At 38.4% G+C, this 25,855-nt stretch overlaps 1 protein-coding gene across 10 annotated transcripts in view; it reads right to left on the bottom strand.

Annotated features, from left to right (window-relative positions):
• The window catches only part of LOC114647909 (ryanodine receptor 1-like), a 387,179-nt gene that overhangs the window by 211,402 nt on the left and 149,922 nt on the right, over window positions 1–25,855 (bottom strand). For all 10 annotated transcript variants that reach the window (XM_051932424.1, XM_051932426.1, XM_051932430.1 and 7 more), the window contains 5 exons: window positions 24,820–24,906; window positions 24,359–24,585; window positions 13,280–13,724; window positions 4,785–5,291; window positions 791–991 (listed from right to left, as the gene is read on the bottom strand). In XM_051932424.1, coding sequence (XP_051788384.1) covers window positions 791–991; window positions 4,785–5,291; window positions 13,280–13,724; window positions 24,359–24,585; window positions 24,820–24,906 — 1,467 coding nt within the window. The remainder of the gene's footprint in view (window positions 1–790; window positions 992–4,784; window positions 5,292–13,279; window positions 13,725–24,358; window positions 24,586–24,819; window positions 24,907–25,855) is intronic.

Below are 25,855 nucleotides of genomic sequence, written 5' to 3'. Positions count from 1 at the left end.
ATTGAATACTGAAAATGTTTAGTAATACTTGTCAATTACCAAAAATGTTTAGTCCTTCATATTCTATAAAGTAAATTATATCTATACCAGAGATATGTCCTGTTATGTATGAGAGGATAAAGACTGAGTGATCGTGTGACATTTTTTCAGTGATAATTGTGCACTTGTCTACAGAACCGGGAAATTCAATAATGTCAATAATAGCGCATACAGATGCTTTTTCAAGGTGATAAGGATACACTGGAGGAAACTGCACCCCTGGGGCAGAAAGGTGACAGAGTACAGAAGACGAGTAGTGAGGTGAAGCACACAACCAGTCTCAATCTCACAAAACTATTTTGCTTTTTGCTGTTTTTCCTTCCTAAAGTGACACAGATACACTGATTTTTAATATGTGTGCGATGTCAAGATGCCAATCAATACTCGATAACACTCTTGGCTTCAAAAATGTATATATTCCATAAGTTTAAGGCTTTTGTTTTCACATTTGGACCCTGGTATCCTTCACCTCCATTTTAAAGTGCAAGAGGAAGTCTAGGCATTTTTTAAATAGAACATAGTTTCACGTGTCAAATTTATATATACCGTGATTGTGAAGACATAACTTTAACTTGAAAGATACTGACCTTATTCATTAACTGTTCAAAGTACTTAATATCAGTGCTCTTCAAACAACTCACTAGCAGACAATCTGTATTTTCTTTGATCTGTACAGTTCTGAGAAACAGAAGTTTCCTTCTGATGAGTCTACCAAGTTGTCGGAAAGAGAAATGTTCAAATCGTAGCTTACCTGTTCTTGGGGAGGTGAGCGGAACTCTCTAGTCTTGCGAGCAGTTTCAGCAGCTGACATTGTAAATGCCATCATTAGCTCATTGTAACGCTGCCGCTGATTGCTCTGAACCAGATTTACAAACTTGTCTGAAAAGGAGATGACTGCCTCAACTCTGTGTCTCAGTTCACAGTCACAAAAATACTGAAGAAGGTTGCACATCTGCCAAAAAAATAAAAAGTCAAAAGGAATGTTTCAAAATTTTGCTAATACATCAATTTATTCTTCCATCCACATATTCTTAAAATCCATGTATTCTTGAATTACAGAGTCATGCAGAGCAGAAGCCTAAACTAACAACTTAAGGTAGGTTTCAGTAGAAACCAGCACCTGATCGGACAGAGAAAAAGTAAAGGGTAAAGTAGTGAGGATGCGAACCAATATTAAATTTTGTTGGGGCAATTATGTCATGCCATATAATATGACAAGTATGTTTAATATACTCCTAAAATTACACTCCCAAACCTGTATAATCAAAAAAGGATTGTGAAGAGCAGGGACAGCATCACATAAAAAACAAAAAACCAGCCCAGCATAGCACACTAGTACATTGTAGGTCTACACAATTAATTGTATCAAAGTCTTTATTTCAATTTGTTTTTCAATGTGATCTGAATAAGAACATAGTCAGTTGTTAAATACCTCCTTGTATCTTTCAAGCTCCAATGGGTACACGAAGAATACAAACCAAACCACTTTTTACATGACAAAAGAAAAGATTCCCACTGTAATGAATGAGGGTTACAAAATGATTAACATCCTTTACAAATGGTACACAACTACTTTTGAAATGTTGCATTTCCCTCTCTATATACGTACCAGATATCGAGAGAAAAATGAAATAGAGTTGAGACATGCAGAATAATTCATAGCTACAGTATAACAGATTCACACTATAGCAGAACCATGAAGTCCTCCATTTGCTCAAAAGTTCATTTTCTTAGTACATACTTTACACTAAACAGCCATTTTTTACAACATATATTTTTTCCTTAACTGTCACACAGGTGCAGCTATTGTAGAGGGGTTTAAGGAAAACTTAAGAGGAGAAGATGAGCTGCATAACAACTGATAATGGGGTCAAATGTTTCTCTTAACTGTCTGGCAAGGATTTCAGTGTTTTAGGTACAGGCCACAACTTGCCATAGGCAGACTATTGTTTCGTGGTTTTCTTGGATATGTAAATGTAATAGTCATAATATGGTCAAAATTGTAAAAAAGGAACAAGCAACTGCAGTTAAATAAACAAAAGTAACTGTCATTAAAACTGTTTGCATTATCCTTGATTATGTTTAAATAACAATCACAACTATAACTTAAATAATATCCATCCATCCCTCATCCAACCCGCTATATCCTAACTACAGAGACACGGGGGTCGGCTGGAGCCAATCCCAGCCAACACAGGGCACAAGGCAGGAACAAACCCCGGGCAGGGTGCCAGCCCACCGCCGGGCACACACACACACACACACCCCAAGCACACACCAGGGACAATTTAGAATCGCCAATGCACCTAACCTGCATGTCTTTGGACTGTGGGAGGAAATCGGAGCACCTGGAGGAAACCCATGCAGACACGGGGAGAACATGCAAACTCCACGCAGGGAGGACCCGGGAAGTGAACCCAGTGCCTTGAGCATGGGAAAGGCACTATATAAATAAAGTGTATTATTATTATTATTATTATTACCACTGCGCCACCGTGCCGCCCAATATATATAATAATAATGTATAATAATAATAATATAAGTTATGTAATATATAACTTAAATAATCTCACTCCATATTATATTTCGGGATGTCTTTCACCTTACACTCCAAATCATAACCTTAGATCTTCAAATGAGTGTCTGTTTAGAATTCCAAGAGCTAAACTTAAAAGAAGTGGTGAGGCGGCCTTCTGCTGTTATGCCCCTAAAATCTGGAATAGTTTACCGATAGAAATTTGCCAGGCTAATACAGTGGAGCACTTTAAAACACTGCTGAAAACACATTATTGTAACATGGATTTCTCATAGCTTCATTTTAATTTAATCCTGATATTCTGTATATGCATTTAATTATTATTATCATTCATTGTGGCTCCAAAATCCATACTAACCCCTACTTTCTCTGCTGTTCTTTTTCTGTTTTTCTGTGGTGGTGATCTGCGCCCCCACCACCTGATCAAAGCACCGTGATGTCCCTACATTGATGGATTAAAGGCCAGAAATCCACATGACCGTCATCATCAAGTTCTTCCATGTGAACCCTGAATACCATGAGGACTGATGGAGGTCGTTTATGTTAGATAGAGTGCCTAGAGGGGGCTGGGTGGTCTCGTGGCCTCAGAACCCCTGCAGATTTTGTTTTTTTCTCCAGCCGTATGGAGTTTTTTTTTTTGTTTTTTTCTGTCCTCCTGGCCATCGGACCTTACTTTTATTCTATGTTAATTAGTTTCCTAATTCCATTTTCTTATTTATTTGGTCTTTTTTCTCTTTCTTCATCTTGTAAAGCACTTTGAGCCACATCATTTGTATGAAAATATGCTATATAAATAAATGTTGTTGTAGTTGTATAAGCTCCTCTTCAAAGTGGATGTGCAAAGCAGGGAGAAAGTGGCCTGCATTATTCAATAAAGCCTGAAAATGTTGTAAATCTGGTTTGTCTATAAACTTAAAGTAGTTGTTTATGCTCCATAAGGTGTTAAAAATGATTTATAGCTCTGCATAATCTGCAATAAAGTTTTTACTGCTAGAATCAAAATAAATTATTAAATATGTGTCACACATGTGCGAGTAGGAGACAGCTAAAGGGTCTGAGTAAGTGCAATAAAACATCTGACCGGGGGGCGGCAGAGTGCGCTGACTGTCTTTCTCAGTTCCTTACAGACCTTTCCTGGGAAACCCTGCAAGGTTCTGGTGCATCAGAAGACGTCACTTCCGAAGCCGGCCCCTTTGCTGACATCACTTCTGATGCCGGCCCCTTTGCTGACGTCACTTCTGGTTTCCGGCCATTTTGATGACATAATTTCCTTTCCAGACTTTTAAAGCCTCCATCTTGGAGTACTATAGTCAGTTCTGTCTTGGACTCTGTGAGATGCACATCGTGCTTGTGATACAAAAAACCCTTTTGCAGCTGGGAAAAACAATATATGGGTGGCTGCCCCAAACCTTTATAATGTCTCGGACTCATAATTATTACAATGCTTATTGTTCTTTAAAAAACTGGTGTGTATAATAATTATAAATTAGCATCATGTTCTACTCTACATAATAGTAATTTCTATTTAATCAAGAATTGTGCAGCCCTAATACATTGTAGGGTCCAATCTAACATTTATACAAATAGTCACACTGGGGAAATATAAAGTTGCCTATTAACACATATGTCTTTGGAGATGTGGAAGGAAAAAGGGAATCCTGAAAGAAAATCCATGCAGACACAGGAAGTACCTGAAAATGAGAATATCATGCAAGGATTTATGCTCTGACAATTAATCTGAAGATAAGCTGAAACCCAGGACAACGGATTTTTGAGGTTTATGGACTAGTTATTGCATCACTATTCTGCCATAATAAAATGTTTTCTATTCCAAAAATGTGTTATAATTATGTAAAGTTACAAACAAAAGTGTATTCCTAAACATTTTTTTCCCTAATCGAACATGTATTTCACACCACCACAACTTATTAATCACATTAATAAATATACTAAGTGAAAACATTTGGCAGACATAATCCATCAAACAGAGCTACAGAAACAGGAAATCACTGATAACTTAACACATCGAATGCCTAAAACTGAAAGGGAATGACTGAAAAAGTGGCTGGAGGTTAATGCTGATAAGTAAACTATTGTAAATGACAGAAAATGAACTACACAACTTCTGACTGATGGAACACTGGGCACAATATGACTAGGATTTTAAATTGGACATTAACCTTGTCAATACCAGATAAATAGTACAGACCTGTAGTTTTACTGACTCTGGTAACTTCATCTGTAAGAGGCCTTCTTCCAGTCCTCCTTCTTCATCTGTAATGTCCTGCTCTTCAGCTTCTGCCTCCTTTTCCTCAGGTTCTTCCTCCTTCTCTGCAACTGCCTTTTCTGCCTCCTCTTCATCCCCTTTCTCTTCTTCCTCTAGTACTTCCTCCTGCTCCTCATCCTCTTCCCCTACTCCCTCATCTTCTTCTGCTTCAGGGGAGGATGGTTCTTCTTCTTCTTCTCCATTTGCAGTCTCCTCTCCTTCTTCTTTCTCTTCCTCAGCTTCACTTATGCCAAATACATTGGGCTCAATCATTTTGAGAATGTGTTTTACATCCTCATCCTCAAAGATACCCATAATGAGCAGAGTATTGATCAACTTCAGCACTGGTACAAACTGGAATTCCACACTACCGCCTACTGGATCACGCATGTGCTGTCCCCCATCCTGCACAGCCTCTGTCAACATGTTTATTGCTTTGTTCTTCAAGACCTGTAACAGAAAACAGCAATGGAGTATGTATTTTATTTTTTTTTTCTTTTGTACAATTATGACATTAGCCATAAGAACACAATAAAAAAAAATGTCAAAATGATGGGTACTATATATTCAGAAAACAAACGGAAATTGCTTAACCCTTAGCTTAAGGAAATATGCATTACATTTTTATTTATTTTAATTAATCATTTTAAACAAAAGTTAAGGTAAAATAACCATTTTCAAATGAAAGCTCACATATAACAACAGTGTAACTTTAGCAGTTACATCAACATTTTTCCATCTTACAGAAAAAAGAATATGAGTATGATGCAAGAAATGGACTTATGAAAGGGTGAGGCTTATACAAATGCAACATAATGAGTAACTATGTTTAATTTAAAACAGAAGCAAAGAGTTTAACATGTCTGCAAGGATATCATAAAATAAAGCTTGAGAAAATCTATTTAATTCACATATACCACCCAAATGTAAAGTACAAATGCGATTTACATGAAAAAAAAAATTTCTAAAGGGCAACATGTAAAACAATATGTCATTTTAATGTACTTTGGACTAAGAGCAAAATTAAGATTGCAGTAATGCAGCAATTTGCTTCAAATTGAAAACAAGCAGCTACAGATTTATGCATAAAGGGCAGGATTGACAACTTCTGCAACAGGAAGGCAGGCAAAGGCTGACAGAGAAAATACAGTACAGTATATCTGCATGAAGGCTCTACCAAAAAGGTCCTCATTCTGCAGATGAAAGGCTACTGCATAACAGCAGTACTTTGTAATGGAGAGCAAGCATTAATTTGTGTTAGCAATAGCAATAGTCAGTCATCTTCCAACCCGCTACATTCTAACACAGGGTCACAGGGGTCTGCTGGAGCCAATCCCAGCCAACACAGGGCGCAAGGCAGGAACAAACCCCGAGCAGGGTGCCAGCCCACCGCAGGGCAGACGCACACACACCAGAGACAATTTAGGATCACCAATGCACCTAACCTGCATTTCTTTGGACTGTGGGAAGAAACCGGAGCACCCGGAGGAAACCGACACAGACAGAGGGAGGACCCGGAAAGTGAACCCAGGTCTCCTTACTGCGAGGCAGCAGCACTACCACTGCGCCACCGTGCCACCCAATGCCAGGCTGTTATATGCATATCTTGAGTTATGTTGTGGTTTTATATTATGGAAATCTGCCCTGAAGACTGTTTGTTCATTTTGGTTAATTTTGACAAAGTTAATTTTCATTTATGTTACATTCCATTCTTTGTTTATGAAACTCAAAATCTGTCAAGTGTCCATGATTGTTGCATCTTTAACATGATGGTATAAAGATGGTAATGGTTCCGCTAGGTATAATCCCTCATTTGGATATACAAAAGCACCTTCTTTAGCATCAGTTAGTTTCATGAACATATCGGCCCAGTGTCAGGTTTTGTATTTGGTTTTGAATTCCATTTCATCTTTGACTCAGATTCTCATTTTGCCCTTGGCTCTGACCCAGCATCCTCTTTTGACTTTGAATCCTTGCTGTACAGTACATTGCTTTCTCCAAGTTTGTTGATTAGCTCTTTACTTTGATATGTCATAATTAAGTGTGGACATTATTTTACTTAAGAGCAAGCAGTGGTGAATAATACCTGTTGAAATTTACCTAAAGAATACATGAAAAACTGATATTTGCTTGCTGAAGAATTTCAGGTTTCAGTTTAAAGCATTGTCTTGGCTATGATTCTTTATTTAGTCCTTTTGTTTAGTTTGCTCAACTGAGTGACTCCAGCTATTCTGATTTTTGTAATTATATTTGCACTTTCAACGACTTCTGCTCATAAAATATATTTTATAAAATAAAACAAATGCTCTTTTGTCTGTGTAAAGAATCTTCATTGGTCACAGCATATTGTTGGAAATATTTATGCATGTGCAGATGGATGACATCATGACTTATACTATTCAGATACACAAGAAGAAAAGCCAGACTTTACCATCTTATTGTACTTTTTGTAATTATTCCTAGTTTACCTACACATTTTGAACATTTTCCTTTGGAGTACTTTTGTGCAGCCTTCTATTTTTGATTATTAGTTGCAGTTAGCTGCAACCAGTACAGAGATATATTTGTTGCTTGCATGCTTTGACATGTAAGGCACTGGACATTTATAACACACCATCCTCTACAAGCTGACAGAAAAACATTGGATGTGAATGTTGCAAAAAGACAAAAAGATAGCTCAGAGGAAAACATGTTTACATGTTGTGATGGACGACCGGCTATGGACTCCGGTCGCCACCCCCAGGCCGCTAGGAGGAGCCCTCCGGACAGCATATTCGTGCCCCGAGTTCCAGCAGGGCCTCATGGACTTTGTAGTGTTGTGACACAGCCCTGCTGGATACCTTGGGGGCCGCCAGGAGTCGCTGTAAGGGGGCTAGTGGGCTCTTGCATGCCCTATAACCCGGGCGTGCGTCACAGTCACGTGACTGGAGGAAGCGACGTGCTCCCAGGATGAAGAAGAGGACTGTTTGCCCTGACCTGGAAGGAAATGGACTTGTGGGTTGTGCTTAGAACCACTTCCGGGTCAGGAGCTATAAAAGGACTATGGGTAAGCCCAGACATTTGAGCTGAGCTGGGAGGTAGGAGAGCGAAGTGTATGGGAGTGGAGGATTGGATTGGTTTATTGAGAGTTGTGATTTATATGAATAGGGTGTGGAGAGTGCTTTGTGCACAATATTCTTATAAAATAAAGAATATTTATACTTTTACCTGGTGTTCAGAGTGGTATCTGAGGGTTCGAGAGGTGGACAAGCGCTCTATCTGTCACAATGTATACATCAATATATCTGTACATCAATATATTAGTTCCTGATGGATAAACATGTGAAACACAAGAACAAATAAAACACTGCCCACAATATAACTTAATATAACATAACATCACCCATCTACTTAGAAGGCTGGCTTCCTTCAACATCTGCAATAAGATGCTGCAGATGTTCTATCAAACAGTTGTGGCGAGCGCCCTCTTCAACGCGGTGGTGTCCTGGGTAGGCAGCATTAAGAGGAAAGACGCCTCACGCCTGGACAAACTGGTGAGGAAGGCAGGCTCTATTGTTGGCATGGAGCTGGACAGTTTAACATCTGTGGCAGAGCGAAAGGTGCTCAGCAGGCTCCTATCAATTATGGAGAATCCACTGCATCCATTAAATAATGTCATCTCCAGACAGAAGAGCAGCTTCAGCGACAGACTGCTGTCACTGTCCTGCTCCACAGAGAGATTGAGGAGATCGTTCCTCCCCCAAACTATACGACTCTTTAATTCCACCAGGGGGGTAAACATTAATATTTAACATTATACATAGTTATTGTCTGTTTTTTTCACCTGTATTATTATCATTCTTTAATTTAATATTATTTATTGTATCAGTATGCTGCTGCTGAAGAATGTGAATTTCCCATTGGGATTAATAAAGTATCTATCTATCTATCTATCTATCTATCTATCTATCTAATCTATCTATCTATCTATCTATCTATCTATCTATCTATCTATCTATCTATCTATCTATCTATCTATCTATCTATCTATCTATCTATCTATCTATCTATCTATCTATCTATCTATCTATCTATCTATCTATCTATCTATCTATCTATCTACTTGCTCCTTTAGGCATATCTGACCACAATCTGATTTATCTTATTCCCAGTTACAAGCCTGTTATTAGATGACAACCTGTTGCCACCAGAACAGTGAGGAAGTAGAGCCTAGAGGACTGACTGCTTCCAAATGACAGACTGGGAAATGATGTGCAAGTCATTTGGGGACACTATTGAGGGACTGCATCGCAGGCTAAATTAACTTTTGTGGTGATACAGTGGTACACAAAAAGACAGTGTGTTGCTTTCCAAACAACAAGCCCTGATTTACTAAGGAGCTAAAAGAGCTCCTGAATGAGAAAATGAGAGCATTAAAATCCAGTGACAAAGAGGCTCTGAAAGACATTCCTGTACAGCGCATGCTAAAGAAAAAGCTGAATGAAGGAACAAAAAGCTACCAGAAGGAACAAAAAGCTAACAAAGCTGAAAATGGAAAACAAACTCACACAGAATAACATGAAGGTTGTCTGGAATGGACAGGGTATAATTACGGTGCTCAAGCAATCCAGGGCTCAGGTGCTAACACTGGATATGGACAAAGCTAACACCCTGAACCATTTTTAAATACATTTTACCTCCCACTGTCACCTTCCAATGACCATTCTCCCCACACCATCCCTACTACATCAATAATTCCTACCATGTCAAATGAAATGGCCAGTGACAAGTCCATCTCTGACCATCAGTGTCCATAACAGAAGACCAAATAAGGAGACAACTGAGGAAGCTACACACATGAAATACTGTGGAACCAGTTGGAGTCAGTCCTCTTAAGGCCTGTGTGGACGAGTTTTGTGCTGTCCTCTATTCAGTCTGTCCCTAAGGCTTCAGAAACTGCCACTAATGTGGAAAACATCCTTCATTGTTCCTGTTCCAAAGAAGTCATCCCTGTTAAGGGGTAAACTCAGAGATATGCAGGTGGGTGAGGCTATGGTGTCCTGGATAATAGACTATCTGTCAGGCAGACTACAATTTGTGAGACTCGAGGACTGTGTCTCTGATACAGATGTGAGCAACACTGGAGCAGCACAAGGAATAGTCCTGTCCCCTTTTTTCTTCCCTCTGCATACATCTAACTACAAATACAACACCAGGTCATGTCACTTGCAGAAATTCTCAGATGATTCTTCACTTATGGTGTGTATTCATAAAGGAAATGAGACAAGAGTATGGAAGTCAGGTGGAAAAATTTCTTCTTGGTGCAAACAAAATTGTCTGCATCTTAACATCAGCAAAACCAAAGAACTGGTTATTGACTTTTGCTGCACCAAAGAACATCTATAATAGGTCACTATTCAAAGAGTGAATATAGAGGTGGTCCACTCCTGCAAGTACTTGGGGGTCCACGTACAGTAAATGACAGGTTGGGTTGGTCTCGGAACACAGAGGGGACTGCGTTCCTTTAATTTGGGAAGTGACATCTTTCACATCTTCTATAATTCTGTGATGGCCAGTGCAATTTTCTACACTGTGGTGTTCTGGGCTGGTAGCATCACTTCAAGACAGGCCATTAAATCAACAAACTAATTAAAAGGGCAAGATCAGCTATATGAAGCACGCTGGATCCCCTGTAGGTAGTAGTAAAGGAGAGAACCCATCAGAAGTGTGTAAAGAAACGCTACTGAGGCTCCTATATACCAACAGCAATACGTCTGCATAATGCCTCACTGTGACTGTGACAGCCAAGTCAGGACTTGTCTTTCTTTTGAATTTTCCTGCTTAATAGTCATTCCAGTGAGTGTTCAGACCAAAGTGTGTGAATATATTTATTGGTTTATTTATTTATCTACCTATTTATGCATTTATTTATTTAAAGAGCTAATGTAAAAAGCCAAATCTTCCCCAGGGACAAATAAAGTTCTGTCTATCTATAATCACTATAAAGGTGGAAGACAATCCAAAACAGATTCAGTTTAAATATATGTATATAGATATTATACAGTATATGCCAAATAATGCAAAGAGGACACACGTTTCGCCCTTATCAGGGCTCATCAGGGTTTTCACTTTTCATCCCCTTATGGGGATTGAACCTCGGACATCAGTGCCTGAGATGAAGCCTCTGATGATGCACCACAGTGCCTGGTTTGCTTATTTGACAGCAAGAAGATCGGAGTTTTACATTCTTGTACTAGGGTGTTGTACCATGTTAGCCATTATGAATGTAGTGAGAAGTCAAGCAAAATTATACCTTTTATTGGCTTACTAAAAAGATTACAATATGCAAGTTTTCAAGGAAACTCAGGCCCCTTCTTCAGGCAAAGATGTAATCAGTGTGTGTTCAAGATGTTTATATCTCGCCTGAAGAAGGGGCCTGAGTTGCCACGAAAACTTGCATATTGTAATCTTTTTAGTTAGCCAATAAAAGGTGTTATTTTGCTTGACTTCTCATTACATTCTTAGGTCTGAAACGCAATCTGATTAATTAAAGTTACCTGGTAGGCAACCACCCAATTAATCAGATTGCTTTTCAGACCTAAAAATATATATATTCAAACACACACTGGTAATCAACCAGTTACTGCTGAAGTTAGTAGAAAACATACAGTTTGTGTTTTAAGTGATAAAGGACTAATAATACATCTTTTTATATTTCATGTACCTTGTACAGCTTATTAGATACACCTTATTCAGTTACCAAATACTTTGCTATTCTGGTATGTATCATGGTGGTAACATGCCAAGCTGGAAAGGACAGGCCACTCAATAATTACTAACTCCTACCTACACTCCCGGACCATTCAAGGGACCAAAATCCATCCCTGACTCCCCTTTAGGGGGTTGTACCTGGTGCAGTTCCAAGGAACACACCCGAGGGATTCCTGATTACATCGACAAACCATCTTAACTGGCTCCTCTTGATCAGGAAAATCAACAGTTCTAATCTGAGCTTTTCCCATACTGCTAAGCTCCTCATTTTTTCACAAACAGTAAGCCTTACAACCCTGTACAGTAACCTCATTTAGGCCACTAGTGATTAAAATCTCATTTTTTGGTCACTATCCAGTGATCATGACTACAGGGGAGGTTGTGCACGTGCACTAACTGGTAAATGTAAGGCCTTGTCTTGCTCTCACTTTACAACTGCAGTTCATTACTATGTCCAGAAACTGATGCAGCTACACCAATTCATTTGTCAGTGTTACATAATAATCTTTATGTTGACTTGCAAACAAAATCCTAAGGTACCCAAACTACTCCATTTGAGACAGCTAATCAATCACCCTTTACCTGAAATAGAGAAGACCTACGATTTGAAGATACTAACGTTCATCTTAATTTTAAGACACTCAGCTGTGAACCATTCCTTTGTGGATTAGAGATCACAGTCCTATGAGTCCAAGAGGACAACATTCTAGTAAAAAGAATACCTGAAACCACCAATCCAAAGAGAGTATTTTCCGTACTGTAAATCTGTAAATCTCAACCAATATCTGAAACAGTTATTCTGAATTTCCAATCAACATAAAAATTAATTTATTGTGCTAAATTGTAACTACTGTATGATTTCCATTTTATTATTTGTGAAACAGTCTTATTATTTTTTGACTCTATGATGTATGCCACTATGCAATATACCGTATATACTCAAGTATAAGCCGACCTGAATATAAGCCGAGGAACCTAATTTTACCTACAAAAACTGGAAAAACTTATTGACTCGTGTATAAGCCTAGGGTGGGAAATACAGCAGCTACTGGTAAGTTTCAATAATCAAAATAAATACCAATAAAATTACCGTACATTAATTGAGGCATTAGTAGGTTAATTGTTTTTGAGTATTTATTTCAAAGAAAAACAGTACACTAGCTCTGTAAGTGGAGAAGAGGGTCAACAAAAACAATATGGTATCTCTCTCGCGCGTCTCTCTCTCTCTCTCTCTCTTGCATGCGTGTGTGTCTCTCTCACTCACTGCACAGGGAATGCACAGGGAGAGACTGAACATGTGCAGAAATCATCGGCGCACACAAACCGAAAGGAAAACTGGCTTGTTCGTATACCGGGGGCAGCGGCACCTGACTCGAATATAAGCCGAGGGTGACGTTTTTCAGCACATTTTGGGTGCTGAAAAACTCGGCTTATATTCAAGTATATACGGTACCTAAAAAGAACACAAGGATGGTACATAAGACAAGAATAGAATGCCTTGAAAATGTCATGTTTAAAGGATGAAGGAATGATTACAATTTTTAACGAAATCTAATTGTTAACAAACATTTTTTTTTTCCCATTTTGATTGCATTTGTTTCATTTATGAGAAAATAATAAGCACTACAAACAGCTTAGTGTAATACTCATCTAATAAAAGATTAAAACATGTTTTTTTAAAAAAATACCTGCAAAGGAATTTCTGGGCTCAAAGTGTAAAGATCTGCATCTGTGCCCACAAAGCTTGTGTGAGAGAAGTGCAGTTTGGGACGAAGGCAAGTGGTGAGGCCAACTCCTGGTAATCCATGCTTTTTGGATTCATCTGGGTAGAGAGTAATACTGCGTGTTTCCTCTGTCATTGGCACTATAAACTCATTGTTCATCATGAGGCGGGAACGTTTGGCAGACTCAAGATGGATGCTGATGAGCAGGTCATAGTAGCCACTACGTAGAGGGCCAGGAAGATAGGTGTTCTCAATGGTGTACAGCAGTTGAGATTCATCCACATGGCTACACAGTGCATGGGCCACACGGTTATTCCCAAGTGCACAGACTGCACAGTATAGCTTCAAGGAGTGTGAGTGGAACTTCAAAAGATCCAGACGCTCTGACAGTTCTAGGATGTCAATGCACCTGCAGAAAAACATGAAAGGTGGGGAAAAAGTTAAACAACTGGCCTTAAACATCACATGATATCAAGGGACAGGTTGTTAGAAAAACCACGTAATTGAAATTGTTGTGAAAGTGAAAGTATTACAAAATTCTATCCATCCTTCACCTCCCAGACTGTCATAAACATTAAAAGTCAAATATGCATATTATATATATATATATATATATATATATATATATATATATATATATATATATATATATATATAGCTAAAAAAATTAAAGGAATACTTTTTAGAGTATAGTATCAAGTCAATGAAACTTCTGGGCTATTAATCTGGTCAGTAAAGCAGCATAGGGGGTTGTTAATCAGCTTCAGCAGCTTTGGTGCACTAGAAGGGCAAAAATGAGACGACCCCCAAAACAGGAATGGTTTAACAGGTGGAGGGAGGCCACTGACATTTTTCCCTCCTCAACTGTTTTGTCACTTGTTTTGCATTTGGCTACGGTCAGTGTCACTACTGGTAGCATGAGGCGATACCTGGACCCTACAGAGGTTGCATAGGTAGTCTAGGAGCTTCTGAGCAGTTTGTATATATATATATTTATTACTGCTGGGAATGGATTAAAAAAAATAAATTATTCGCATTATTGTATGGAATTAATCATGACTAATCTCATCTAACATTAAAACATGCAATCACAAAATAAACACAAAAATCATGAAGTAAATATCCACTATATCAAAAAATTAATGTAAGGTCAAAACAAATGAATTTTAAAAAATGTAATGACATAGTTTAAACTTAAACATTAATCTGAAACCTGACCTTTTAACAAAATGCTGTTTGAGCAAGTACAACCTGAATTTAAATGCCTTCTTAAAAGGCAAGTTGAAAAGAGGACAATAAGAAAACAAGGCCAATGTATTAATTCTCAAATTGGTATGGCACATGAGACACAGACATGTGAAAGTACTGTACAATGGAAACGATCAAAACAACTATAGACATGGAATGCACTGCTAAAGACTTACTTAACTGAAATAAGCATCTCTTAAATGGGCAAACATTAAAACTTGCGTTAAAACTCTGCAAACAACTTTGTAATTATACTCTAAAGTATTTTTCAACTAGTGCACAATGAGAGCTACCAAGGTGTGCCACATAGAACCACCTGTATGAGTGGGCGAATGGAGGAAGCAGCTGGGGAAAGTGTTGTGACTGAAAATGCCAACCTCCAAGCTGCATTTTTTGTCAGCGTCTCTGATAGTTCCACTGCTTCAGACAGTGTACAGATTTAATGGTTTTGTGGTTGGTAGAATAGTGGTGTGCCTTGGGATTTTTTGGGATACAATGAGTGTGCCACCACAGAAAACCAGTGGGAAAAAACTGATTACCTGCACCTTTGCGCGTGAAATGCTATAAAAGTTCTCTGTAGCAGCTACCTCACTTAAAAAATGACATAGTGTAATATAATATTGAGTCTAACAGAATAAAAGACATGAAAAAAAAGAGCATAATTTTTACCTTCGCTTCTTTTCTTTAGTATTACTCCAGAACTACTATAAACCCTGGTGGTAAACCCCATGGTGGATGCCAGCAATAAAGGGAGACATCAGACTGAAGAAGAAGGCAGCTGACAGATACCGACAATCCAAGTGGAGTTCTTAAATGCTCTGGGCTGTTTTGGCTGATACACCTCATTAGCATCGCATGGAGGTTGGGAAAGGGAAATGGATTTTTCCAAATTTAGGGGAATCACACTCCTTAGCATACATGGGAAGATCTATGCTAGGGTTTTGGAAAGGAATATCTGGCTGTCTGCGGTGGGTTGGCACCCTGCCCGGGATTGGTTCCTGCCTTGTGCCCTGTGTTGGCTGGGATTGGCTTCAGCAGACCCCCGTGACCCTGTGTTTGGATTCAGCGGGTTGGAAAATGGGTGGATGGATGGATATCTGGCTGTTGGTCGAGCCTCGGATTTAGGAGGAGCAATGCAGGTTTCATCCCAAGCATGTTAGACTTGCTTTTTACCTTCACAAGGAATCAGGAGGGCTCATAGGAGTATGCCCAGGTAGCCTACATGTTTTCTGGATTTGGAGAAGGCATATGACCATGTCCCTCAGGGTGAATTGAGTGGGGTGCTTCAGGAGTGTGGAGTACCGGGCCAGCTGTTGCGGGTTAATCACTCTCTATACAACCGAAGTGAAAGCTTGGTTTGCATTGTGAACAGTAAGTTAGACTCCTTCCTGGTGGGTGTGGAACTTTGCCAGGGCTGCCGTTTCTCATGGATTCTATTCATAGTTTTTATGGACATAATTTCTAGGCACAGCCAAGGAGTAGAGGGTGTCCAGTTTGGTTGCCTCAGGATCACATCTGTGTTTTTAATGAATGATTGTGGTCCAGCTGGCTTCATCAGACGGAATAGGGTGGAGTGCCTTCTCGGGACCGGTGATAAAGTGCTGCCTCAAGTGGAGGAGGGAAGAACAGAACGGAGATCGATAAGCAGATGAGAGCAGCATTCACAGTCATGCGGACATTGTACTGATCATTCGTGGTAAAGACGGAGCTGAGCTGAAAGGCAAAGCTCTTGACTTACCAGTTGATCTGCCTTCCTACCTTCATCTGTGTTCATGAGCTGTGGATAGTGACCAAAAGAACTAGATTGTTGATACAAGCAGCAGAAATGAGTTTCCTTCACAGGGTATCTGGGCTTAGCGTTACAGATAGGGTGAGAATAATATACATTTGGAAGGAACTCAAAGTAGAGCTGCTGCTTTCCCACATTGAAAGAGCCAGTTGAGTTGGCTTGGGCATTTGATTAGGATACTTCCTGGATGTCTCCATGTGGAGGTGTTTTGGACTTGTCCAAGCGGGACAGTACCTCTGAACAGACTCAGCACAGAAAGATTATATTTCTTGGCTGGTCTGAAACACCTCAGTATCCCCCTGAAAGAGTTGGAGGAGGTAGTGGGGAAAAGAGATGTCTGGGCATCATTCCTCAGGCTGCTGCCCCTGCGACCAGTACCCGAATAAGCATCAGGAAAAAGATGAATTGATATAAATATATAGTTATTGAATGATAATGGATTTAATTTGGCCTTCTTAACATTTGATCAATAGAAAAAATCTCTTTAATAGCAAAGTGAATACAGAATGTAAAGTGGCCTCAAATAATTAGAAAAAGAATGCAATGTTGTATGAGAAAGCTTCCCACGGGGTGAATACTTTTTTATTCACTGCAGTAAGTATAATTAGAGTAGCATTATTTACTATTGTCTGTTTTATCATTATATTTTTGAAAGTAAATTATATTTTACTTTTTGAAAAGAAATTTGAGCTGCTTTTAATATTACTCACAAGCTCATCATAATACTTTAGGTCACTCTGCACAGAGAATCAAATTTTTATTTTTTTCTTTAAATGCCACGGTCTTGTGGTAAATATTCAATAATATTTTACATACAATGCACTAAAATTATACATTGTACTACACAGATAAAGTCTTTTTTGAAGAACAATTTTTTAAAACTCAAACCATTTTCTGCAATGATGCTATGTATATGCTCTTTGAAAATACAGTATATACAGTATGCAATTTAAAACAGGAGCAGAACACTATATTTGTATAATGATACAATAATTTTTAAACTGAGCCATGTGGATTTGAGTTTATAACATTGTGTTTTTCCATGTATCAATTTGCTAGAGAATTGCTAGAAAATTGATAGATTCTTCCACCACTTCAGCTACTTTTCTGTTAATAACAACACAAAGGCTGTTATTATCAGAATTTAAAACATCCCATGTCAGCAGCTGTTGGATGTTCACAACTAGAAATACAGAGTGCCATCCTCAAAAAAGCATTAGGTCTTTAAGAAACATACAACAAAGTTAAGTCATATAACATATAACATATTACAATCAATTCAAAATATTATTAAATACCTGCAATATTAGATGAATAATAAAATGACAAATTCTTGTTTTTTTGGAAGTCACAGCGATGCATCAGCTAACAATGTCACCATTGTAATTGTTTTTTATGTATAATTTTTATTATTATCTATACAAATTACTATTTTTTTATTTTGCTGTGATACATTTCATTTTATTTTAGTGACATCATCTCTGTGCCATGTAAGCGATTTCACTGGCTTCACACTGTTTAAGATGGTGATGCACAGAATGTGACATCCAAGATTTGAATTGAAATACAGACTTTTGTTTGGTGAAGACTATCGGTGTTTTATCATTTATAGGTGTTGTGGTGTGCAAAATCTTCGGTTTTGTGTCAATATTTCCAATATATTTTGCTCAAGTCAAATAAGATGACTGCGGTGGGCTGGTGCCCTGCCCAGGGTTTGTTCCTGCCTTGAGCTGGGCTGGGATTGGCTTCAGCAGATCCCCGTGACCCTGTGTTAGGATATAGCAGATTGGACAATGACTGACTGACTGACAAATAAGATTAACTTAAATATAGGACACTTGCATGGGCAGTTTAATATCAAAGCATTCTGTTTTCCTGAATTGTATTAGTATCAAATTATTTTTTGGGAAACGGAGTTTTAGCAAATTCGTCCATCATATTGACAGCCAGAGTATATAACAATCAAGTGTTACGAAAGCCCCATGGAATCTTATAATAAATATGCCTTGTTTCTGCAGTGGGCTGGCGCCCTGCCCGGGGTTTGTTTCCTGCCTTGTGCCCTGTGTTGGCTGGGATTCGCTCCAGCAGACCCCCGTGACCCTGTGGTTGGGATGTAGTGGGTTGGATAATGGATAGATGAAATATGCCTTGTCTAAGAAAATGGTGAGAGCGACGTCAGGATAGGGCACCAGCCATGTGCAATTGCTTCTATCTGATTATCAGCTAAACGATTCCATGAACATTGACTGTTAAATCAATGCCGCCATGGGACGTTCATCATTGAAAACTTTAACTTTTTGTAAGCCTTTTTCTAAAGACTATACAGGTGCTGGTCATAAAATTAGAATATCATGACAAAGTTGATTTATTTCAGTAATTCCATTCAAAGATTCATTCATTACACACAGACTGATGTATTTCAAATGTTTATTTCTTTTAATGTTGGTGATTATAACTGACAACTAATGAAAGTCCCAAATTCAGTATCTCGGAAAATTAGAATATCAATTAAGACCAATGTAAAAAAAGGATTTTTAGAAATGTTGGCCAACTGAAAGGTATGAACATGAAAAGTATGAGAATGTACAGCACTCAATATTTAGTTGGGGCTCCTTTGGCCTGGATTACTGCAGCAATGCGGCGTGGCATGGAGTCGATCAGTCTGTGGCACTGCTCAGGTGTTATGAGAGCCCATGTTGCTCTGATAGTGGCCTTCAGCTCTTCTGAATTGTTGGGTCTGGCGTATTGCATCTTCCTCTTCACAATACCCCATAGATTTTCTATGGGGTTAAGGTCAGGCAAGTTTTCTGGCCAATCAAGAACAGGGATACCATGGTCCTTAAACCAGGTACTGGTAGCTTTGGCACTGTGTGCAGGTGCCAGGTCCTGTTGGAAAATGAAATCTGCATCTCCATAAAGTTTGTCAGCAGCAGGAAGCATGAAGTGCTCTAAAACTTCCTGGTAGACGGCTGCGTTGACCTTGGACCTCAGAAACACAATTAGACAACACCAGCAGATGACATGGCACCCCAAACCATCACTGACTGTGGAAACTTTACACTGGACCTCACGCAACATGGATTCTGTGCCTCTCCTCTCTTCCTCCAGACTCTGGGACCTTGATTTCCAAAGGAAATGCAAAATTTACTTTCATCAGAGAACATAACTTTGGACCACTCAGCAACAGTCCAAAGGCGAGATGCTTCTGACGCTGTCTCTTGTTCAAGAGTGGCTTGACACAAGGAATGCGACAGCTGAAACCCATGTCTTGCATACGTCTGTGCGTGGTGGTTCTTGTGAATCTCCCCCACATTTTTGAATGGGTTTTGTTTCACAATCCTCTCCAGGGTGTGGTTATCCCTATTGCTTGTACACTTTTTTCTACCACATCTTGTCCTTCCCTTCGCCTCTCTATTAATGTGCTTGGACACAGAGCTCTGTGAACAGCCAGCCTCTTTAGCAATGACCTTTTGTGTCTTGCCCTCCTTGTGCAAGGTGTCAATGGTCACCTTTTGGACAACTGTCAAGTCAGCAGTCTTCCCCATGATTGTGTAGCCTACAGAACTAGGCTGAGAGACCATTTAAAGGCTTTTGCAGGTGTTTTGAGTTAATTAGCTGATTAGAGTGTGGCACCAGGTGTCTTCAATATTGAACCTTTTCACAATATTCTAATTTTCCGAGATACTGAATTTGGGACTTTCATTAGTTGTCAGTTATAATCATCAACATTAAAAGAAATAAACATTTGATTAAACATCAGTCTGTGTGTAATGAATGAATCTAATATACAAGTTTCACTTTTTGAATGGAATTACTGAAATAAATCAACTTTGTCATGATATTCTAATTTTATGACCAGCACCTGTATATATCCAGACTTTGCTATCCACATTTTCTCACATTTACTCCTTGTTCTACTGGTAGTATTGCTCTGTAATAAATGCCACATTGTTTTAGCTTTCTTTTCTTTGTCTTCATATCTAGAGTGATTGAAGTAATAAGGTAAAGTTCTTAGAACACCTGGAGTAGTGAGGAATAGCCATATAATCCAAGCAGGAGGGCGTAGAGCTCTGTCCAATAATGAAAAGTGCATTAAAGTAAATCATTCACTGGTTGATAAATGGCCTACAGTAAGGGATGCTGAGCCTTTGTATGTCTGAATATATTCTGGGAGACCAAAGGTAATATTTAGGTCTTAGAAAAATCTAAGACATCGCACACTGTTCGTGCCTATGATAAGCAAGTCACTTGGAATAGCAGGGAAAGCGGACTGTGCATGTGTTATTTATACTGTACTTGCATGAGTTAAAGTGCTAGGGAATAATGTGCATGTGTATACATCTTTCATACGGTACATTTGTGGTTAGATTCTGTGTGTATGCGTATATCTATGTATGTGTGTGTTAAAACTAAAGTGTAACAGTAGACCAACCCGGTAATGAACCTGATGTGTACACTTATCCCTGAAGAAAATAGGTAAAAGGTAAGTAGAGGGAAATACCACAATAGGAAAAAGAATCTTTAGTTTCAACCTCTCTCTCTCATTGCTGACATTAGTCTCATTATTGTACTTTTGACCACCCTTTCGTTTAAGCCCTTACTTTTTTCTTATGTTAATCAAACTACACCTCGGTTAGAGTAGCCACAGAGGTACCTGTGGTATGAATTAGACAGGCCTATATTATTATCTTTGTTTTCTGTACCTAACAGTCCTTGTGGGGTTGACTGGCACAATTATCCTGTTGTGGGTATTTGCATGGAGATAAGTATATTGCAAAGAACTGTTCTTGTCTTGTGCACACCTCTGCCAGGGTTGGGTCTGGCTTCTAGAAACTCTTTGCTAAAGAATCAATTTAAGGAAATTGGTGGCCTTTTCTGAATTCCTCTACGAAGTAATTGATTAATTAAATGATTTCATGAGTTGACAAGATACCTAACTTCAGACAGACATCAAATATATCTGTGAACAAAGAGGTATTGATAAATATGTTAGATAAGATTAGAAAATATTGAGAAAGAGACATTTCTATTAATATAACACGAAAAGAAATATAATTTGATTTCACAACTTTTTGATTTGATTAACTTTTGTTCTCAATCAGTTTTTGAAAAGCACATTAAAATTTAATTTAATACTGCACATAAGACAATTCTACCTACATTAAAGTTATTTAAAGTTTGTGAGGTATTTGGCCCTGTGACTGATGCCATGTAGCATGGCCTTGGTAAGGTCATTTGTTTTGGGCTGCTCTATATTAAGACCTTTGTGGTGAACATTTTTGAGTATCAAACAGTGTCTAATTTACAATCATTGGACATCCTCTTACAGTAGTGCTTGGAGTAATATTGCACGCAACAAAACTATCTAATGATAAACTCATAGTGATTTCCTATACTACCTTGGTAGTGCATCAACTATCCATCCATCCATTTCCAACCCGCTGAATCCGAACACAGGGTCACGGGGGTCTGCTGGAGCCAATCCCAGCCAACACAGGGCACAAGGCAGGAAACAATCCTGGGCAGGGTGCCAACCCACCGCAGGACACACACAAACACACCCACACACCAAGCACACACTAGGGCCAATTTAGAATCGCCAATCCACCTAACCTGCATGTCTTTGGACTGTGGGAGGAAACCGGAGCACCCGGAGGAAACCCACGCAGACACGGAGAGAACATGCAAACTCCACGCAGGGAGGACCCGGGAAGCGAACCCAGGTCCCCAGATCACCCAACTGCGAGGCAGCAGCGCTACCCACTGCGCCACCGTGCCGCCCGTGCATCAACTACTTTTTGCAAAACTGAAAATAAAAACCTGAACACCCCCTCCATGATGTAATTTTACAGTAGATTACTTAAGACTAGAAAAAAACAAATTTTCATTGTGTGGAACATTGCAGAGTTTCTTTAGAATGTAGAAAGAATTCACTAATGTCAGTTTATAATCAAATATAATAGATTTTTTGTTATGAACTGGGCTTCTGTATTGGGTTAGGATGGTGTATTTGAATGTTGTCTAAGATTAATGTATCTTTGTTATTTCTATTAATTACTGGGTTCAGTGTACATTGGATTGGACTGATTTTTTAGCTTTTGCTTATAGTAATGAGTGTTTGATGTCTGTATTATGACTCTTTAATTGAAATCAATTCTGAAATTAGTCAGTCAGTCAGTCAGTCATTATCCAACCCACTATATCCTAACACAGGGTCATGGGGATTCTGAAATTAATACAATTTTAAATTAAAACAATTTAAAAAACACAGGCATCAGATGTCAAATATTTCTATGAACAAAGGATTATCAGTTCTACTGCAATAAGTTGCTAGCAGGGATCTTTTTCTCTAACACCACCTGAGCCCAGCAGCAAAATCAAAAAGTCTGAGAACCTGCTTTTTTATATTCACTTACTTGAAATATTCATTAAATCTTCCTAAATACAATCATTTATGTGAAACAAAACTTTGTAAAGTTTTAAAAGCAACATTATTTATAGAAGTAGCTATGTAATTATCTTTTAAACATCTTCATACGGTTTTACAAAATTAAACTTGGTAGGTATACTTTTTGAATTCTTACAGGTATGTGTTACCTAACTGGGTTGAAAGAAAGATATATTTTGAATATGGTTACATGACTAAAAGTGTGTTTTCATTTTTAAATTAGATCGCCACCACAGAAAAATGGAAAAAGAACAGCAGAGAATGTAGGGGTTAGTACAGATTGTGGAACCATGATTAAAATGATAATTAAATGCATATACAGAATATCAGGGTTACACGAAAATGAAGCTATGAGAACGCCATGTTACAATAATGAGTTCTTAGCAATTTTTTAAAGTGCTCCACTGTATTAGCCTGGTGAATTTCTATCGGTCAGCTATTCCAGATTTTAGGTGCATAACAGCAGAAGGCCGCCTCACCACTTCCTTTAAGTTTAGCTCTTGGAATTCTAAGGAGACACTCATCTGAAGATCTGAGATTATGATTTGGAGTATAAGGTGAAAGGCTGAGGACTGTTGTACTATTATTTGTGTGTCAAAGTCAGCATAAAACTATCCCCTCCTTTGCCTTGTTATGAATGGCATGATTCAACTAAGTAGGGGCCTACATATGAAGAAAGAGTATAAAGCCATGAAACATTGCCCAGCACACCTTTGAAGCACACGGACGGATGGGAGATAACATCATCCAATCCTGAAAATCCTTCCAACGCAGCGACAAAAATGGCAGACTCTACACATCAGGCCCCCACTCCCGAACTGGGTTCTTGCCATTGGCTTCCTTTAGATCTCTTACTGATTTATTTTACACTATAGTCTACCTATACCAATTCAATTAATTTTTGCATAGTGCTCTTCACTGAATAATGGTTCAGAGTGTTTGCATACACAAAACCACTATTAACAGTAAATTAGAAATCATAGATTTAATCACAATGACACAAATATTACATTAAATGTAGTAGACAATTTAATTATTAATATAACAAACTTGAACAATATAAAGTCTATTTTTAATGAAAAACAGCATTTCCAGAGAAAATAAAGCTGTGGTGGTCCTAGGTCAGTTATAATAGACAAAGTCACATTCAAATTCAGACAAACTCACAGTTCTGATGACCTAGGCCTCCTCTGCATTCAAGCATATCTGCATACATATGCTTAATGCTACCAGTTAATAGTTATTAGCCTTTATTTACATAAAAACAAAAGGGTGTGAGTATCATTGTGTGTGTTTTGGTGCATGTGTGTGTGTGTGTACTGCAAAGGCATGCCATTCAGAGTTGGTTCATTCGAGCCTGTGACACCATACTGAACAAAGTAGGTTAGAAAACAGACAAAAAGGTAAAACTTACATTCACAAAGTTCTCTGAAAATCTGCCTGTACTTAAAATGCTTTATCACTGCATTTGGCATCATAAGTGTTAGCAATTAGAATGCCTTAGTACAACAGCTATACTCTATGTTTTATCTTGCCCATTTCAATCCCTAAGTCTCACCTGTTCTCCTCAGGAATGTGCAAAGCCATCATGGTAAGAGGATCGTTGCATTCGACTATCCACCCTTGGCGTTCATTAACCCGGCCCGTATCAACACTCAAGAACTCATTAGGCACTCGACTCCAAACCACTGGGGTTAGCATCTGAACATCCAGCCTTGGGGGACACTGGGGTATAGGGTTCTTGCGTTCACTTCGAAACATTGCTGCTGAAATGGGCATGATATTCTTCAAAGTAAAGCACAAAACAGAAAAAACTCATGAAATAAAAAGAGAGTCTCAGTTTGGCAATCTATTACTTACTGAAATATAAAAATATTGTATTATTCAGTTTCTATGAAATAGTATATTCAATACACTTTTAAACATGTTTTATGGATTATTTTGAATTCACATATGTATTCACTTCAAAAATAATTGCATCTTTTTAGACTCAAAATTATAACTGAAGAAAAAGTGTACCTTCAGTTTTCCCAGCTCTACTTGGAGTAAGTTCTGACTGGAGGGAAGTACAAACACAGCTGGGAACAGTTTGGTATTTGGCTCCACCTGTGAATAAACAGCAGAAGAACACTGTGACTGCGGAAAAGAGAATGAACTATATTTATATTAGACAAAAAGCCCATTTCGACAACGTAAGATGAAATGGGCACGAGTTTGTGTCAGCAGTGTTTGAAGAACAAATGATAAGTAACGAAGAAGTTGTTTTGTAATGATTGTAGTCTGCTTTACTCATTACTGTACAGGCTTGTACTGTTAGTTGATGAATTTTCCAGGCCTATAGTATAATATTGAATGATGAATGTTCCAGTACAATATGGAATAGTAATAAGTATAAGCACCACAAACCTAATATAGGTGTATTGAATGAATGCGTAATTGAATTAGAATGCATAATTAGGCCTCGAGCTGTAGTTGAAATCGCCTTTCAGGCCTCTAGAGCTTTAATCGAAGTCGCCTTTCTCTTTGAATTTTTGCGGCCGTAAATCCGCCGCCTGCCGCGATGTTGGGGTTGGATGTCGGTCTCGTAAGGTTTTTCAGGCAGCTGCACAGAAGCCGAATGCGCATTCAGCTTCGGATGGACATGAGTGAGGAGGCAGGTGAATAATGTATTAAGATTGTTCCACAGAAAAACAACACATTCACAGAAAGAATGTACAATTTAAACCCAGGTCCTTTGCTGTAATGTGCACTTAATCTTAACTTTCTTAGCTGCTCTTTCCCTGCTGACCACAGGATAGATAGATAGATAGATAGATAGATAGATAGATAGATAGATAGATAGATAGATAGATAGATAGATAGATAGATAGATAGATAGATAGATAGATAGATAGATAGATAGATAGATAGATAGATAGATAGATAGATAGATAGATAGATAGATAGATAGATAGATAGATACTTATTACACATACTCAGGAAGTCTTTCATATTTGAAATGCAAATGTTCACAAAATCTGAGAAAATTCAAATTTCAGCAAAAAAAAGTTAAAAT

This window comes from Erpetoichthys calabaricus, chromosome 1, assembly GCF_900747795.2.
Source record: "Erpetoichthys calabaricus chromosome 1, fErpCal1.3, whole genome shotgun sequence".
In the NCBI taxonomy this organism is placed as follows: domain Eukaryota; kingdom Metazoa; phylum Chordata; class Cladistia; order Polypteriformes; family Polypteridae; genus Erpetoichthys; species Erpetoichthys calabaricus.
Note: the sequence above shows the minus strand (reverse complement) of the source record. Positions and strands in the feature narration are given on the sequence as shown.